Raw genomic sequence first — 17,478 nt, forward strand, 5'->3', positions numbered from 1 at the left:
GTCCTGAAAGACAGCCACGGAGTTATCTCAAGAGGCTGTGACTCTACAGGCTATATTAATTCTTAAATTAATGTTTGTGTATATGTATTACTGATGGGGGTCCTGTGTTCTTGATGGAATCAAGACACAAGACCTCTGGATGAGTTTTATCAGGTGTTGCTTGGGACAGGTAGTGATAATGTCAGCAAGAAGGTTGTGGGAAAAGTGGTTGAAAGGACTGGGAACAGGAATACCCTTCTGTGCATTAAACTCAGGTGAGAGGAGCCAGTTGTATGATTGTCAGTGTGACTAGCTGCTGTGATAACATTTGGAACCAGTTTTATGCAATGTTTTTCATCTGCAAATCTAGATGCCAGCAAGGATACCATGGGCACCGATGCCACGCCCTTACTCTTCCACTGGAGAACCCCTCCCACGGTTACAACCACACAACTATACTGGCAGTCACTGCAGTGGTGCTGTCATCTCTGTGTCTTATCATCATTGCTGTGTTGCTAATGCTCAGGTAAGCTGTTTGGCAGGGCTGAGAAGAGCAGCAGAAATTGAGATGCAGGGCTTTTTTTCTGTATGCCACATTGGGAAATGTTTTGTATTTCACCTCTGATTTTATTCTGAGGGGGCTTATGCATGATTCCAGGCACCCTATGGTGTAAGACAGCTGCCAGGACCAGGCCTCCCTAGCTTCAACAGTAGTGCTGATCCTTCTGACTCTCTAGGCTCTGCAGAGTTTCCTGTGTTTGCAGACCCTGACTGACAGTTATGATCAGCAACTGCGAGTAATTTATAAAGAACACTGATTATACAAAGTGCTTTGTAGTTTTGGCTTTGTTCCATTTCCCATCAAATCCTGGGATGTGAATTCTTCACATTTTAATTCTACAGGCCAGAAATTGAGACTTAACTAGGAATTGCCTGAGATCCAAATCCTCCACTCTGTCAATTTCCCCATGACTTTATTTGGTGTTGCCCTATAACCGAGGTTCTCTGGGTGACCTGCTTTCAATAGGACCTTTGTGAGAGGCAGGTTAAATTCATGTGACAATTGATTAGCTGTCAAAATTTGTAATGAATCCTGCCTGGGTGCTGCTAGTTGGACTAGGTAGCTTTGGGAATCTCTTCCAGTTCAGTGATTTTTGTGAATGGCGTACAAGCCTTTCTTCACTGTTGAGCATACAGCTGAGGCAGCCTGGGCAGGAAGCCAGCAAGTGAAGGACTGAAGTCCCGTTTCATTCGAAGGTATTCCACATCTTGGGACTGGTCCCGTGCCAAGAAATGCAAGATGGAATTTCTCATACTCAGATCTCGGGATCAGGAAGATGACAGCAACTGGCCCTCTTTAGCGAATGACAACATGGTGGTGCAATTATCATGCAGGTTTAGAATTGGTCTTTATCTTGGGTCTCTGTCTCCTTCTCCCCCACCAGATGTCACAAGCAAGGAGTGTATGATGTAGAGAATGAAGAGAAGGTTAAGCTGGGCATTACTGTCAACCACTGAGATGTCCTGGGATTACAAGGTAACCCTTCAAGCTCATGGCCTATGGCAGGACTGTGTATTGGTGTGCTGGGAATAGGTTGCAATAAATGCTGTCCTTCCTTTGCGCTGAAGGAAAGTTTCTTTATCCTGTGGCAAACTAAAGGATTAAGGTGTTGCCTCCTAATGAGGTACTTGATTTGGCCAAATTATGGATTAACTCCTGTCCACGAGCAGCTCGTTCTGAACCACCCCCAGCAGGCTGAGATGCTAGGTCTCGTAGAGAGTAGAGTAGCCCCTTTGTGATTACTTAGCCAACAGCATAGGGAAAACTGATCAATAAATGTTTTTTAAAAGATATGCCCATTACAGAAAAAGAAGCTACAGTTGTTACTCACCTATCAGCACTGTGAAACACCGTCCACCATGGATCACAGAGAGGGAACCTTGCCCCACTTTTGAGAGACATCTTTTATTTTATTTTTCTTCCCCAAACTTTTCAAAGCTATCGCATGCTATATAAAGTAACGTCATTGGTCAGATACTATCATAGAAGCCTAGTCTACAAACTTTTGTCATGTTCATGGTGCCAGCTGAGCTTTTGAACTATATTGATCCCAGAATGTTCCAGTCTAAAACCACAGGCATACAGTATGGCCAGCGTATTTCCCTTTTTCCTCCTTACAGGAAACTGTTACCTGTTTTGCCCTGGAGATGAGCTTCATGGCATTGAGCTGGCTAATTCAGCTGGACTACCTTTCTGAAGCTTCAAACAAGCATTTGATCTGACAGCAAATTGATTATTAGGCATATCTGAATCTCTAATAAAGCCAACATAAATGGATAGATCTCTGTGTTCTTCGGTGATATCATAACATTAGCCTTTAGAGGCAGCTAAGGGAACTTTAGACCCTGAGAGCTGAATGTACTGTTTTTGCCTCTGTATTGCATCACTCTGACCTCACTCACTGATCTTCTTGATGGATAGCCCCCTCCACTGTTGACAACTTCCCTTGCTAATAGTCCAGCATTTACAGCCATAAATGCTTTGCCATCGTAATGGGCACAGCTATAAATGCTGGACTATGAACAAAACGTTTCCAAACACTTACCTCTTTAACCATTTCCTTAATCAATATAAATCCCTAAATAATGTGCAAGAGTGTATGTAATGCTAAATTCACTGATAGCAGGCAGGGACACTTACAAAGGGCTGTTAAATTCCAGGAGAGTGCATCATTTTAGACCTCAAGCCACTTATTCTGCACTAGTCCTGGAGTATCTCCAGCTGAATTCAATGGAATTATTCTCTTTAGAGATGGCACCCTACCTAACAATGGGGTAGGAAGAATAACCTTCTGCTTTGGTTTAAATGAAAGTGTCTTTTGAATTTGCACATTAAAGCTATCATGTGGGATGGATGTTTAGTTTTGACATTAAGCATCCTTCTATTGCATTGCAGGATTCAGCAGTGGAACAGCTCTTATTTCCATAATCCAGTGGATAAAAGTTTTTTCCTAGACACATTTCAACATCAAACTGGAGTTTGTATGAGTGGAACAGATTGTGTCAGATCTTTGCTTTGTTGAAGAAGCAATTTGTTCAAATAGGAAGAATTTTGCAAGAGATGTTTCTCTGCAGAGTGCTTGTTCCTGAAATGTGGAGCCACAGCACAGAAGGAGAAGAGTTGGACTTTGCCTCGGTACCATTGGAAAGTAACATCTTTGCAAGCAATCAATGTTCCAGTAAACTGGATTCTTCAGACATCTGCTGAGGATTTAACTGTGAAAGACTTACTCTGCTGAAGAAATCTAACTTTTGAACTCTATTAAATGAGGGGGGAACTATTTAACAAGATATTTCATTTTAAATTATATATTTATTTTAGATACGTTGTACATACTATTTATTTAGGGCTTGATCCTGTAGTCCTGCAATCAAATGGAGAGACAGGAGGATTGTGCAGTGTAACACTCTAATAAATAACCCTTTGTTATACTTGATGTTACTTGAATACTAATTTAAGTAAGAATTAAAATAATTGAAAAGGGACAATTACTAATCCTTAAAATTTACCTTTTGCCAAAACTTACATGCCAAAAATGTGTGTGTCTGGGGCAGATTCTGGATAACCTCCCAGGGTAAATTGTCACAACTGGAGGTATCTTGGATGTTTGCTTAGAGATGCACATGAATAAATCCGGAACACTGGTTGCAAACCTCAGAATGTTTCCTCCGTGATAGTTTGCATAATGTATCCAATCAGCCAATCCAGTGAGGGATGATGGGAGCTGTGGTCCAAAACATCCAGGTTGGCAAAGGCTGTTCTAAGCATACATTTACCAATGGTGACAAACATTCTGGGCTTGGGAGGGGAAAACAGCAGCAGTAGCTGTTACTGTTGCATTTTAAGCCCAATTTGCAGTAAGGTGGTAAAACTATGCCTGCCCTCTGCTACCCCAGACTGCAGGTAGAGGTTCACATGCTAATGTTTTGCATATCAAAAAACAGATTCTTCAGCATAGAAAATCTGATGTCAGAAAGGGTTCTGCCTAGCCTTTTTCCCAAGGTGTGTGTTGAATATATTTTTGTATGGAGGAGCATACAGTCTTGTCAGCCTCAATCCACAGTCTGGAGTGAAATAGTTCAGGTTTACCACCTCAGTGAGAACTAAGCCTTATCTCGTGCAGCATGGATATTATTACATACTGTGTCTTAAACCTTCAGGTTAGGAAATGGCCTCAAATAAACAAATGTGATGTTCTTTTCTTGATAGGTGGGGGTTGTGGGCGTTTCTGAAGTGAGGAACTGTTGGCAGTCCTGTCTACAGATGTGGGGTGAGGACTCAGGACAACCGTGAGGTGACTGTAGACAGTGTGGAGGAACCACCAGCCTCTTTGGAAGTCACTCCCACCAAAAAGGCAGGGTTTGGGCTTCTAATAGCTTGTCTGGAAAAATTGGCTCCACTGATGTCATATAGTTATAGTCTGGACTTGAAGTGACCAATCTATCAGTAATTCTCTCCCTCCACCCTGCTAAGCCATGCTAAGGGGAGTGAAATGTTCCACAAGCTGAGCATGTGGGGAATTGCATTTTCTAAATGACACAAGGCTGCATTTTGAGTTGTAGGAAAATAGGTTTCTCTGTAACAGAAAGACACCAGGATCCCCCACAACAGCTGAGGCACCACCATGTGGACACCAGGACAGGACTTAATTAGAAAAAGATCACATCTAAACCATAGGTTTGGAAATATATTTAATAATGGTGGAAAAGAGACCATAGAAATCTCACCAAGGTAAATCTAGGGTGGATATTCTACCGATGTTAGAATATAACCAGGTGCATAACTTGTTGTATACTATATATAGATCTGAGATTACTTCTGAAAATCAGCTCAACATCAAAACCATCAATGCAGGACAGAAGAAAGTGTGAACTAGTGGAAGTCTGTTGTTCCACATTCTAATGGAGAACTAGTAGTCAATCCTTTTATCTTTTCTAGAGGCCCCAGTGTAGCAGAAATATTTCCTTAAATTTTGTAAATAGAAATTACAGAGAGAAGAAAGAGATAAGAAACTTGTACTATAAAACTGGAGGAAGATATTTTTACTATAAGATACGACTTTATTGGTGCTCTAATATGCTCTAACCACTAGGTTTGCTACCCAGTGTAGCTTCTTGACCTACAGTACCCACTAAAATTAATCTTCAGCTTTGCTAATATAAAGAATGCATTATTTCTCTTTACATCTGTGCTACACAAGGAACTTGTGCATTTCATTTAATGCTGAGATGGTTCTTTGTTTCAGAAACTGTTGGTTCAACCTGAAATCAGTTAGCACCTAGTACAGGCTAATCCAATTAAGTATGCACAACTCCTCTTGACAGATTATTTAAACTGCAGCTTTTGTGGCTTTAACATCATGCCAGTTTTTTTCTTCCCCGTCTTCCCTGCTGTTTTTCTTAGCCTAATGAAGAACTTGAAAGTCATCTATGTTGTGCCATGTTGGTGTGTCAAATGTATATTTAAAAGCTATAAATTTAAGATACAAGTTACTTTCATCCAGTCTCCTTCCTTCAGTGCTCTTCTACCCACCCCATCAAGACCTTCCGCTCCTTCAGCAGCCACTGCAAATTCCTTGTTTAATAGCTAGGTGACATCACTTTTTGCCAATGGAGAGGCCTTTTGAAGCCATCTGGCATTTTTATGTTAATGATGGCCTGTGGGTGGTTAACAATGATGACTGGCTCACAGGATTAGTAATAGGGCATGAAGCCTTCCCCTGTTTGAAACCCACAAACAATGACAGTAGTCAAAGTGTTTACAAGCCAAGGATTTTTCATTAGCCCTGTGGGAAAGTAAGATAATGATCTTAGCCAGCTGTACTGAATCCCCATCACTGTTCTTGTCAGTATTGCTGGTGCTAGAAGACAGCTGAGGACACTTTCTCTGGCCTGCTAGATAGAGTTGTTCAAACATGCAATTCAACACACAGACTCGGTCCTGGTGCCAGTGGGCAGCCAAGCTGGGCCCTGGCCAAGGGGCCCTTCCTTTGGGTGTGAGGGTGGAGCTCCTGTTCCCGATCTGCAGCAGCATCAGGTTACTGATGCTGCTGCGAATCACAAAGTGGAAGCTCCCAGATACCCCCCTGCCACAGGCAGCACAGACTTAAGCTCACCTGCCTCACCTACCTGTTGCATTAGTGTGTCAGCGTGCACACCCTGTGCACTGCACATGCATACCTACAATCATCCAAAATGGTGGAGGGGGCCTCCCTAATAGGTTGATGCCCCTGCCACCAACTTGGGTGATGGCAGGCATGTGCACTGATGCAGGAGGTAGATGAGGCAGGCCCTGTGCTGCCTGTATTGGGAGGGGGTGTTGAGGTGAAGGGAGCTGCAGGCCTGGACAGACTGGTGCCAGCCCTGCACAGACTGAAACAAACTTCAAACCTCAAACAGAACAGGCTCTTCCACCAAATCACTGGGTGACCAAAAGTAATTTAGTACCTGCCCTAACCAAAATATACAGGATGATCTTGAGGTGGAGAATGGAGTTAGGGAGGCATCCAAATGATAAAGCAGAGCTAAGGCATCTCTGACTGCTTTTGGCCAAGCCACGTCTACCTGCTCTACATCTGAGGTATGTCAGGGGTAGGGAAAGTAACGATGCAATTAGGCCAAAAGGCGTTTTTGCTCATCATTGTGGCTTCCAAGTTCTGGGCAAGGGCTCTATGCAAGCAGTGACAATCCAATGATGAGTGCGTGCCTACAGCCCTGCATGACACTTTGAAGGCCTGAGGCTCACCTGACTGTTGGGGCTTCAAAGTGCCACACATGGCATGCTTGCACCCACACAGTTTTAACGTTTATTGCTTTAAAAGGTGTTTTTAAAATATGCTTTTAAGATGTTTTTGCTTTACTATGTTTTTAATGATGTTGAGTTTTAATATGTTCAAAGTCTTTTGTTTTTAAGACGTTTTAAAGTGCTTTTAGTGTTTTTGTTTGCTGCCTTAGGCTCCTAGGAGGAAGGGTGGGATATAAATAAAATAAAATAAATGATATATTTCAAGCCTTGCCTACAAAATGGATCACCTGACATCCTTGTGACTTCAGATGATTGACTGGTGGAAGGCTCCACCCACTTATGAAACTCAGTTCATGGGGGGTGGCGGAGATAAGGATCTGGCCAGGCAGCCAGCTCCAGCTCACCACACCTGGTATAAGAACATAAGAAGAGCCTGCTGGATCAGGCCAGTGGCCCATCTAGTCCAGCATCCTGTTCTCACAGTGGCCAACCAGGTGCCTGGGGGAAGCCCGCAAGCAGGACCCGAGTGCAAGAACACTCTCCCCTCCTGAGGCTTCCGGCAACTGGTTTTCAGAAGCATGCTGCCTCTGACTAGGGTGGCACAGCACAGCCATCACGGCTAGTAGCCATTGATAGCCCTGTCCTCCATGAATTTGTCTAATCTTCTTTTTCCATAGTTTAACTATGCGCTGAGTAAAGAAGTACTTCCTTTTGTCTGTCCTGAATCTTCCAACATTCAGCTTCTTTGAATGTCCACGAGTTCTAGTATTATGAGAGAGGGAGAAGAACTTTTCTCTATCCACTTTCTCAATGCCATGCATAATTTTATACACTTCTATCATGTCTCCTCTGACCCGCCTTTTCTCTAAACTAAAAAGTCCCAAATGCTGCAACCTTTCCTCGTAAGGGAGTCGCTCCATCCCCTTGATCATTCTGGTTGCCCTCTTCTGAACCTTTTCCAACTCTATAATATCCTTTTTGAGATGAGGCGACCAGAACTGTACACAGTATTCCAAATGCGGCCGCACCATAGATTTATACAACGGCATTATGATATCGGCTGTTTTATTTTCAATACCTTTCCTAATTATCGCTAGCATGGAATTTGCCTTTTTCACAGCTGCCGCACACTGGGTCGACATTTTCATCGTGCTGTCCACTACAACCCCGAGGTCTCTCTCCTGGTCGGTCACCGCCAGTTCAGACCCCATGAGCATATATGTGAAATTAAGATTTTTTGCTCCAATATGCATAATTTTACACTTGTTTATATTGAATTGCATTTGCCATTTTTCTGCCCATTCACTCAGTTTGGAGAGACCTTTTTGGAGCTCTTCACAATCCCTTTTTGTTTTAACAACCCTGAACAATTTAGTGTCGTCAGCAAACTTGGCCACTTCACTGCTCACTCCTAATTCTAGGTCATTAATGAACAAGTTGAAAAGTACAGGTGCCAATACCGATCCTTGAGGGACTCCACTTTCTACAGCCCTCCATTGGGAGAACTGTCCGTTTATTCCTACTCTCTGCTTTCTGCTTCTTAACCAATTCCTTATCCACAAGAGGACCTCTCCTCTTATTCCATGACTGCTAAGCTTCCTCAGAAGTCTTTGGTGAGGTACCTTGTCAAACGCTTTTTGAAAGTCTAAGTACACTATGTCCACTGGATCACCTCTATCTATATGCTTGTTGACACTCTCAAAGAATTCTAATAGGTTACTGAGACAGGACTTTCCCTTGCAGAAGCCATGCTGGCTCTGCTTCAGCAAGGCTTGTTCTTCTATGTGCTTAGTTAATCTAGCTTTAATAATACTTTCTACCAGTTTTCCAGGGACAGAAGTTAAGCTAACTGGCCTGTAATTTCCAGGATCCCCTCTGGATCCCTTTTTGAAGATTGGCATTACTTTTGCCACTTTCCAGTCCTCAGGCACAGAGGAGGACCCGAGGGACAAGTTACATATTTTAGTTAGCAGATCAGCAATATCACATTTCAGTTCTTTGAGAACTCTCGGGTGGATGCCATCCGGGCCCGGTGATTTGTCAGTTTTTATATTGTCCATTAAGCCTAGAACTTCCTCTCTCGTTACCACTCTTTGTCTCAGTTCCTCAGAATCCCTTCCTGCAAATGTTAGTTCACGTTCAGGGATCTGCCCTATATCTTCCACTGTGAAGACAGACGCAAAAAATTCATTTAGCTTCTCTGCAATCTCCTTATCGTTCTTTAGTACACCTTTGACTCCCTTATCATCCAAGGGTCCAATTGTCTCCCTAGATGGTCTCCTGCTTTGAATGTATTGATAGAATTTTTTGTTGTTGGTTTTTATGCTCTTAGCAATGTGCTCCTCAAATTCTTTTTTAGCATCCCTTATTGTCTTCTTGCATTTCTTTTGCCAGAGTTTGTGTTCTTTTTTATTTTCTTCATTCGGACAAGACTTCCATTTTCTGAAGGAAGACTTTTTGCCTCTAAGAGCTTCCTTGACTTTGCTCGTTAACCATGCTGGCATCTTCTTGGCCCTGGCGGTACCTTTTCTGATCTGCGGTATGCACTCCAGTTGAGCTTCTAATATAGTGTTTTTAAACAACTTCCAAGCATTTTTGAGTGATGTGACCCTCTGGACTTTGTTTTTCAGCTTTCTTTTTACCAATCCCCTCATTTTTGTGAAGTTTCCTCTTTTGAAGTCAAATGCGACCGTGTTGGATTTTCTTGGCAATTGGCCATTTACATGTGTGTTTAATTTAATAGCACTGTGGTGTTCTTACTTTATTTATATACTACTAAACCACTGGGAACAGCTGGTATAGCACAGTGGGGAGGAGAGCCTGGCTGGGAGTCCAGAGTCAGTGTCAGGCATGCTCAGTAAGAACCATCTGTCAGTGTTCTAAAAGCCAGACTCACAACTATTTGGCTTGGCTAACCGGATGGCAAGAGCTGGTATAGCACAGTGGGGAGGAGAGCCTGGCTGGGAGTCCAGAGTCTGTGAGTTCAAATCCCCGCTTGTGTCTCCTGGGTGTCAAGGCCCAGTGAAAGATCACCCCCGCAGCGAGTGGCTCAGGGGTTACATGCCCTGCCACCTGTTGCAGCCGTGCGCAAGCTGCATAGTCCCAAGGAGCCCAGTTGCCCCTCAGCCGGCAGTTGCAGACAAGGGGCTGTGGCAAGCTGTGCAGCTGTGGCAAGCTGAGCAGGCCCTAGCCAGCTGTGGAGGACTAGCCTCAGAGGGAGGCAATGGTAAACCCCCTCTGAATACCGCTTACCATGAAATCCCTATTCATAGGGTCGCCATAAGTTGGGATCGACTTGAAGGCAGTCCGTTTCCATTTCAAGCCACTGTAGCCTCTAAGTGGTCTCCAACAGGGTGATTCTGTTTGATCTTAGCTGGAAGGGAGTGCCGCACAATGGGGCCCTGGCTCCTAGTGAATATGAGTCATGCCGCTAATAGTGACAACCCCAAAGATCTCAGTGACTGGGCAGTGACATAAGGAATCAGGCAGTCCTTAAAGTATTCAGAACCCAAGTTAAGGGCTTTATAAATCAATGCAAAAAAATTGAAGCTGGCCCAGTAGCAGCCAGTGCAAGCTTTTGAGCACTGGAATTGTGTTAGGGGTAGTTTGTCCCCATCAACAGCCTAGCCGCAGTGTTTTACACCAGCTAGAGCTTCAGGACCAAGGGTGGCCCCACATGGAGTGCACTGCAATAATCAAGTCTTCAGGTTACCAGTACATGAATCACCATGGCCAGGCTATCCCTGCCCCAGAATGGTTGTAGTTGGCATACTACCCAGAGGTGGTGAAAGGCCCTGCTAGCCACTGAGGCTACCTGAGGCTTGAGGGACAAAGATGGATCCAGGAGTGCCCCCCCCAAACTACAACAATGTTCTTTCAGAGGGAGTGCATTCCCAGCTAGAATAGGCAACTGGCCAGTCTGCTGGATATGGGAATGCCCACTCGCAGTGCCTCCATCTTTCCAGAGTTCAAAGTCTCAACTTATTGGCCCTCATCTAGTGTACCACGGTGCCCAGATGATGGTCCAGATCATGCACAGTCTTTCCTGACTCAGATATAATGGAAAAATAAAGCTGAATGTCATCAGGATGCTAATGACACTTTGTTCCCAAACATCTAATGGCCACTCCCGATGGCTTCATATAGATGTTGAACAGCACTGGGGACAAGATTGTATCATGCAGCACAGCACATCACAGCGCAAGGACCATGGGGCCAAGACAGAATGTCCTCGTGCTATTCTCTGGACATGTACCTGTTGGCAGGAGCAAAAACAGTGCTCCCAATATCCATCCCAGACAGCTAGACCAAAAAGGAGGAATGGTCAATGGTATCAAAAGCTGCTGAGAGATTGAGAAGAGATTGAACAGCATGTCTCCAATCTCATTCTCAACAGAGGTCATCCACCAGGGCAACCAAGACTGAGTCAGTCCCAAAATCAGCCTGAACCCAGATTGAAATGGATTCTGATAATCTGTATCCTGCAGGAGCTCCTGTAACTGTTCTACAACCACTCTCTCCACCACCTTAACTAAAAATGAGGAATTTGTGAGTGGTATAACAGTAGTTATATACCATAGGATCCAGGGTGGCTTCTTCTTAAGTAGTGGACACACTAGCACCAGTTAAAGGGCAGCAGTAGCATTCCAACGCATAGGTGCATGTTCATCACACCCTGGATGCATTTGATCAACCCCAGCTCCCTGATTGGCTTTCATCAACCAGGATGGATAGGGGTCAAGAGAGCAAAAAGTTGGTTGCATCATTGCAAGGGTCCTGTCCACAAATCAGACTGCATAAACTGAAATCAATCCCACAGAGTATGGCAAGGTGCTGCATTGGACACCTTGGCTGGGGTTCACTTGATGAATCTTAGATGAATGTGTGAACTGATGCACTTTAAAAGATAGCAGGGTGCCTGTACCTTTAACAAATATGAAAAATGGGCAGTTTTCTCATCCCTGCAAGAGGAGCTGAACCTGCCAAAATATACAACTTTTAAAGGTGCAGAAGCTCTGTAGTTTTCCTTTACACTTGGCAACCTATTAAATGACTTGCCAGTAGATTTTAAATTATTATTAGATTTATTAGTTGCTGCTTGTTACCCAAAGGTCTCCAAGTGACTTACAACACTGCTAAAAACAAAATATACCATATCATAAAAATAAAACAGTAAAACAACTAGCCTCACCCCATACAGTCACAGAAAGCTGTGGCAGCACACTCATAAAAACAGCATAACCTCAGCCTATCAAATCCCTGGGAAAAATATATAAATCTTTACCTGGTGCTGAAAAGACATCAATGAAGGTGCCAGGCAGACCTGACTGGGGAGCGTATTCCACAGATGGGGAGCTGAAAAGGCCCTCTCCCTTGTCACCACCCTCCAAGCCTTCCTCAGAGGGGAGATCTGGAGAAAGGCCTCAGAAGACCTAAGTGTCAGGGTAGGTACATATTGGGAGAAGTGTTCCAGAAGATATTGGAATCCGTAGCCATAAAGAGAGGTGTAAACCAGCACTTTGAATTGGCTTTTGAAGTGTACAGGCAGCCAGTGTAATTGGAACAGATTTGGTGTTATATTCACTCACAGGCAAAAGAACCTTGTGGTTTAAGGACATACCTATAGCCCACAGATATACTGCCTTCAAATCGATCCTGACTTATGGCGACCCTACGAATAGGGTTTTCATGGTAAGCTGTATTCAGAGGGGGTTTACCATTGCCTTCCTCTGAGGCTGAGAGGCAGTGACTGGCCCAAGGTCACCCAGTGAGCTTCATGGCTGTGTGGGGATTCGAACCCTAGTCTCCCAGGTCATAGTCCAGGACCTTAACCACCTACTTTTTCCTCTCTGAGATTCCTGAGGGGAAAGAATGGGAGGAAATGTGCCCATTGTATTGCATGTTCTTGAGGGGAAGGGCAAAACGTGTAAAATGAAAATGCCCCTCTGCAACAGTTTTCAGTTTTATCAAGTAAAGTGTCCAGAGCAAGAGCCAAAACATGTGCCTCTGAGCATATGGTGAGTGGTGGCAACACCTGCATGCATTTTTTAATCTTTTGAAATGCAGAAGATGAAGGTCAGAGTATGGGGCAACATCAGTAATAGTATTAGAGGTACTCTGTGAACATGGCTGATTTTTTAATTAATTTCAACAAATTATGAGAACACTGACAGAAAAGGTCCAACAGGGATCTAGATTTTTTCTCTCTTGTTTTATACTTTGAACTCTCGATTCTCTCTGACTGTTTTGTGTATTGCCATGAAATCTTTGAGGGTTGTTAAGCAAGCATTTCTGAGTTAAGGACTATAAGTTTTGTAAGCTTGTTTTGAAAAGAGCTTATGGGAAGTAACAGAATGGCATGAGGGGTATTTTCAGTTTAACATTGCGGAATGCAAAAAATCCATGCTGGCTATAGTATACAGCCACTCTTGAATCTGTCCCCAATTGTGGAGCTGCATTCTGCACTAAAAGAAGCTTCTGAACTATTTTTAAAGGCAGCCTCACATAAAGTGCATTGCAAACATCCAACCTTGAGGTTACCAGAGCATAGATTACTGTAGCCAGGTGATCCCTATTCAGATAGGGTTGCAGTTGGGCTGCCAGCCTAAGTTGATGGAAGGCACTCTGCATCACTGAGGCCACCGGTGCCTCAAGCAACAGCAATGGATCCAGGATAACTCCCAACCTTTGCTGACCAAGTCAAGACAGAACACATAGCACCAATTCTGGCACAGCTGCACTGACTACCAATTAGTTTCCGGGCCAAATTCAAAGGGCTGGGTTTGACCTATAAAGCAGCTCAGGACCCCAATACCTCAAAGACTGCTTCTTCCCATATGAACCAACCCGGACCCTGTGTTCATAATCTGAGGCACAGGTAAAAACATTTTTATTCACCCAGGCCTTTGGTGTTTAATTTTCTGTTTGTTTTTAGTCAGATGAGGAGTTAGATTTAGTTTTTATGTAGTCTATTTTAGGATGTTTATATATATATATATTTAATGCTGTAAGTTGCTTTAAGTTTTAATTTGGGGAAAAGATGATGATGATGATGATGATAAACCTGTTCCTTCAGAGGGAGTGTGACCCCATCTAGAGCAGGCCGTACACCACTTAGCCAGTCAGATAAACCACCTAGCAACAGCATCTCAGTCTTGTATGGATTAAGCTTCAGTTTACTGGCCCTCATTTGGTCCATTATCGCAACAAAGCACTGATTCAGCACATCCACTGCCTCATCTGCAGAAGGTGAAAAAGAGAAATAGAGCTGTGTGTCATCAGCATACTGATGACAATGAACTCAAAACTCTGTATGACTCCACTCAATGGTTTTAAGTAGATGTTAAACAACATAGGGGACAGAACCGACGCTTGTGGGACCCCATACTAAAGAACCCACAGAGCTGAGACATGCTCCCAAAGAATCACCTTCTTCAGCCATCCATCCAAGTAGGAACAGAACCAACACAACGTGGTGCCCCCAATACCTAACTCACGACAGCCACATCAGAAGGATACCACGGTTGATGGTATCAAAGGCTGCTGGAAGATCAAGGAGGATACACTCCCCCTGTCTCTCTCCTGACACAGGTCATCATACAGGCAACCAACATAGTTTCTGTACCAAAACCAGGCCTGAATCCCAACTGAAATGGATTTAGACAACTACAGTTATGGAATTGTGGTCTTAGAAAATGGCATTCTACATCTTAAAAAAAAAATGTTGAATTGGTTTAATCATAAGCCCTATACAGGCATTCTACTCACATGTAAACCCTACACGTGAGAGGGAATGACTGCACTAAGCCCTGCCACTCATGGCATCATCCTCTTTGCCCTCCAACTCAAACAGAGTGACTGCATAAAGCAAGTATCTCTCTCCCTGCTCCCCTACCCCCGGCTCACAGAAATGCTGTGCACAAATTAGATTCCTGATTAAGGAAGGTTATAAATTGTGTGTGGGCCCTCTGTAAGTAGAGACCCCCACACTTCACAAAGTTGCCCTCCACAAATTTAAGGTGCTAGAGATGGTGATGCCAGGGGATGGGGTGGGGGTGGGGTCAGAGCTTAGCATGCTTGTCCCCACTCACTTTGCTCATGTGTTGGGTTTACATGTGAGCAGAATGCACAAATGGGGCTAAAGTACTGGCTTGTTACCTCCTAGCTTCCCTAGCAAAAAAATTCAAGCTTGTAAATAATTATAAAGCAGCCTGTTTTGACCCATAATATTTGCTCAAAGCTGAGAGTTTCACTCCAGGCTGGCTGGCCGGCCTAAATGTGTTCATGCCTGTACGACAACCCAGCATTGTTACTTAATCACACAGCTCACTATTTTCAGACACCAGTTAATTTTATTGCCTGAAAGGCGCTATGAGGAAATGGGATCCTGAATACTAGAAGTTCAGCAATTCATAGCAGTGCATGTGCACAGGCATCACCCCAAATGTACGCTTCTGTGGGGTGAGGGGGACAGACAGCAGCAGGGCCAGAGTTTGTCACTCTTTCCAAGTTCCTCCAGAACTCATTTGCTAGCTGCAGTTGTCTGGATAATCTATTTTAGAAGTTAGTTTCATTTTGACTCTGAGTTCATCTTAAACACTCTGAAGACTCAGATTACCCTATGTTTCTGCACAGCTATTTTTCTGTCAGCTCTGAAGGCACCTTTTGGCTGCAACTGATGAAATGCATAAACAAAATGATGGGGTTTATGTTCATGGAAATGGTTACCTAAGTCTAACAAAAACACTTTAAGTTATCAACACTTTTCAACAAGGTACAGTTAATTGATTTAAACACAGCTGAAGAGAGCAAATATTGGTTAAAATCACTTTGGCAAGATTGTGTAGCAAATACCCATTCCTTGGCCCTAGGAGGTGCAGTGCTGGTGTAAGCAGTTATTAGGTCACAAGATTCACCTTGTAGCTGTACCACTGGGAGGCAACCTGATCTGTTTCAGATCCACCCAGTATCTTTCCAGTTTAGCTTGTTATTTGCATCCAGATAATAGTTCTTAAGCTCTGTATTTTCCTCCCCCCAATTCACTATAGTAGGGAAGTTTAAAACAGCTATAACTTTCTTCCTTTTAACAGAAGTGGATGAAATTTGCAGGTAAAGGAGCTACTCCAGAGTGGATTCAGCCTGCAAAATTACTGGAATATCCATCCAGTTTTTTGGGACTGGGGACCTTAAATAATAATAATAATAATAGACCTAACTTTTTAATTTTTTGAGCAAATTTCTGAGCCTACCAACTTTCAGAATGAAGGTGTAGTGGTTCTTCTGCAAGGGGACACAAAACCTAATCTTCCCAAGTTTTTGTGGATCATCAATAAGAAAATTATGAGAGAGGTGTCTCTGAGTAAGTGGGTAATAATAGGCTGGCACAACTGGTAATACAATTGGAAGCTTCCTTAAAACTTAAAGGACAAGCAGTGTGTGTGTAGGCAGTACCATAACTAGAGTGGGAAAAACTTTAATAAAAAAATTAATTATATGGGACAGCAAGAATTCAACATAATGAAATCACAGGTACCCTAATACTGAAGAGAGGTGAATGACACTCTGAACAAGCAAATTTAAGCCAAGAGAAAAAACAAATTTAAAAAACCATGCATACACACATGCACACATAGCGGAGTAGTGGAGAGAAGGGTCTAAGAGAATTTTGCACAGACCTAAGCAAAAAAGAGAGAAAACATATAATCAAAGTAGGTATTATTTGTTGGAAAACAGAAAGGGATTAGACTAAAATGAAACAGGTAATTATTCCAACAACTGAACTGAAGGAAAGTAGAATGACCCTATGCTAAGTTCTCATAAAAGTCTGCAAAATAAGATTGAGAACAAATTAATGCAATCTGAAAGGGGGGCAGCAGAATGAAAACAAATGGATTGAGGTATTTATTTTTAATTGTTTATAAGAAAACATAAACTAATTGGGAAGGACACCAAATAGGCCACCACTACTCTATATGCCCTCTTTTCCCAGGCAGAATTCACAGAAGAACAATGACCCCATGAAAAACACATGCTTCTCTTTACTTCAACATCCCTCCCTTGAATCACTGTGATTGGAGTGACCTGAGAAAATAATTCACTCTGATCAAAACCTGTCAGAGCTGTTTGATAGTGGCACAGATTGCCTTGGAAGCGGTGAGCTCTGCTTTAAGGATTATTTAAGCAGAGGCTGGATAGGCCATGAGGAACCTGTGGCCATCCAGATCTTGTTGGACTTGAACTCCACGGCTAGTTCCCCCTTGCTGTTCTATGAGGTTCTGAAGACACAAAGCAAACCTTCACAGGAGCCGCTGCTACAGCAAAGCCTCTTCTTCCTCCCTTGAAACTGCCCTAGTACTATTCACGGTATAAATAAATCTGGATCCCAAGAAGTGATGGTACTATACCACCCCAGCACAATCTGTTCAGAGATTTGAGCCAATGTCTTCTGCTTATGATGGTACTCTCTAAGTAGACCAGCCATTCACATTATTAGTTTTTCTTTGCAGCTATTATTTTGGGGAAGAGAGCCAACTGCAAAAGGAAGAAAAATGTTCCATATCTGTAGGCCTCTAGATTACAGCTGCCTGAACGCAAATAAGTGACCTTTTGTAGGGATTCTGATTGGAGTGGCAACAGAGTTTTTTATTTGGATTTCCAGAGGTGTGGTCACTACAGCTGCTCTGTTATGCTAGGTG

The 17,478-nt window shown here is 43.2% G+C and overlaps 1 protein-coding gene and 1 long non-coding RNA gene across 2 annotated transcripts in view; one reads left to right on the forward strand and one right to left on the reverse strand.

Annotated features, from left to right (window-relative positions):
• HBEGF (heparin binding EGF like growth factor) overlaps positions 1-3,471 on the forward strand; it is a 15,521-nt gene extending 12,050 nt beyond the window's left edge. Inside the window, exons 4-6 of the mRNA XM_061586965.1 lie at positions 350-505; positions 1,425-1,516; positions 2,936-3,471. Of these exons, the coding sequence (XP_061442949.1) occupies positions 350-505; positions 1,425-1,497 (229 nt within the window). The 3' untranslated portion in view covers positions 1,498-1,516; positions 2,936-3,471. The remainder of the gene's footprint in view (positions 1-349; positions 506-1,424; positions 1,517-2,935) is intronic.
• Positions 1-17,478, reverse strand: part of LOC133365323 (uncharacterized) — a 31,357-nt gene that overhangs the window by 3,514 nt on the left and 10,365 nt on the right. The window lies entirely within an intron of this gene.

This window comes from Rhineura floridana, chromosome 1, assembly GCF_030035675.1.
Source record: "Rhineura floridana isolate rRhiFlo1 chromosome 1, rRhiFlo1.hap2, whole genome shotgun sequence".
NCBI lineage: Eukaryota > Metazoa > Chordata > Lepidosauria > Squamata > Rhineuridae > Rhineura > Rhineura floridana.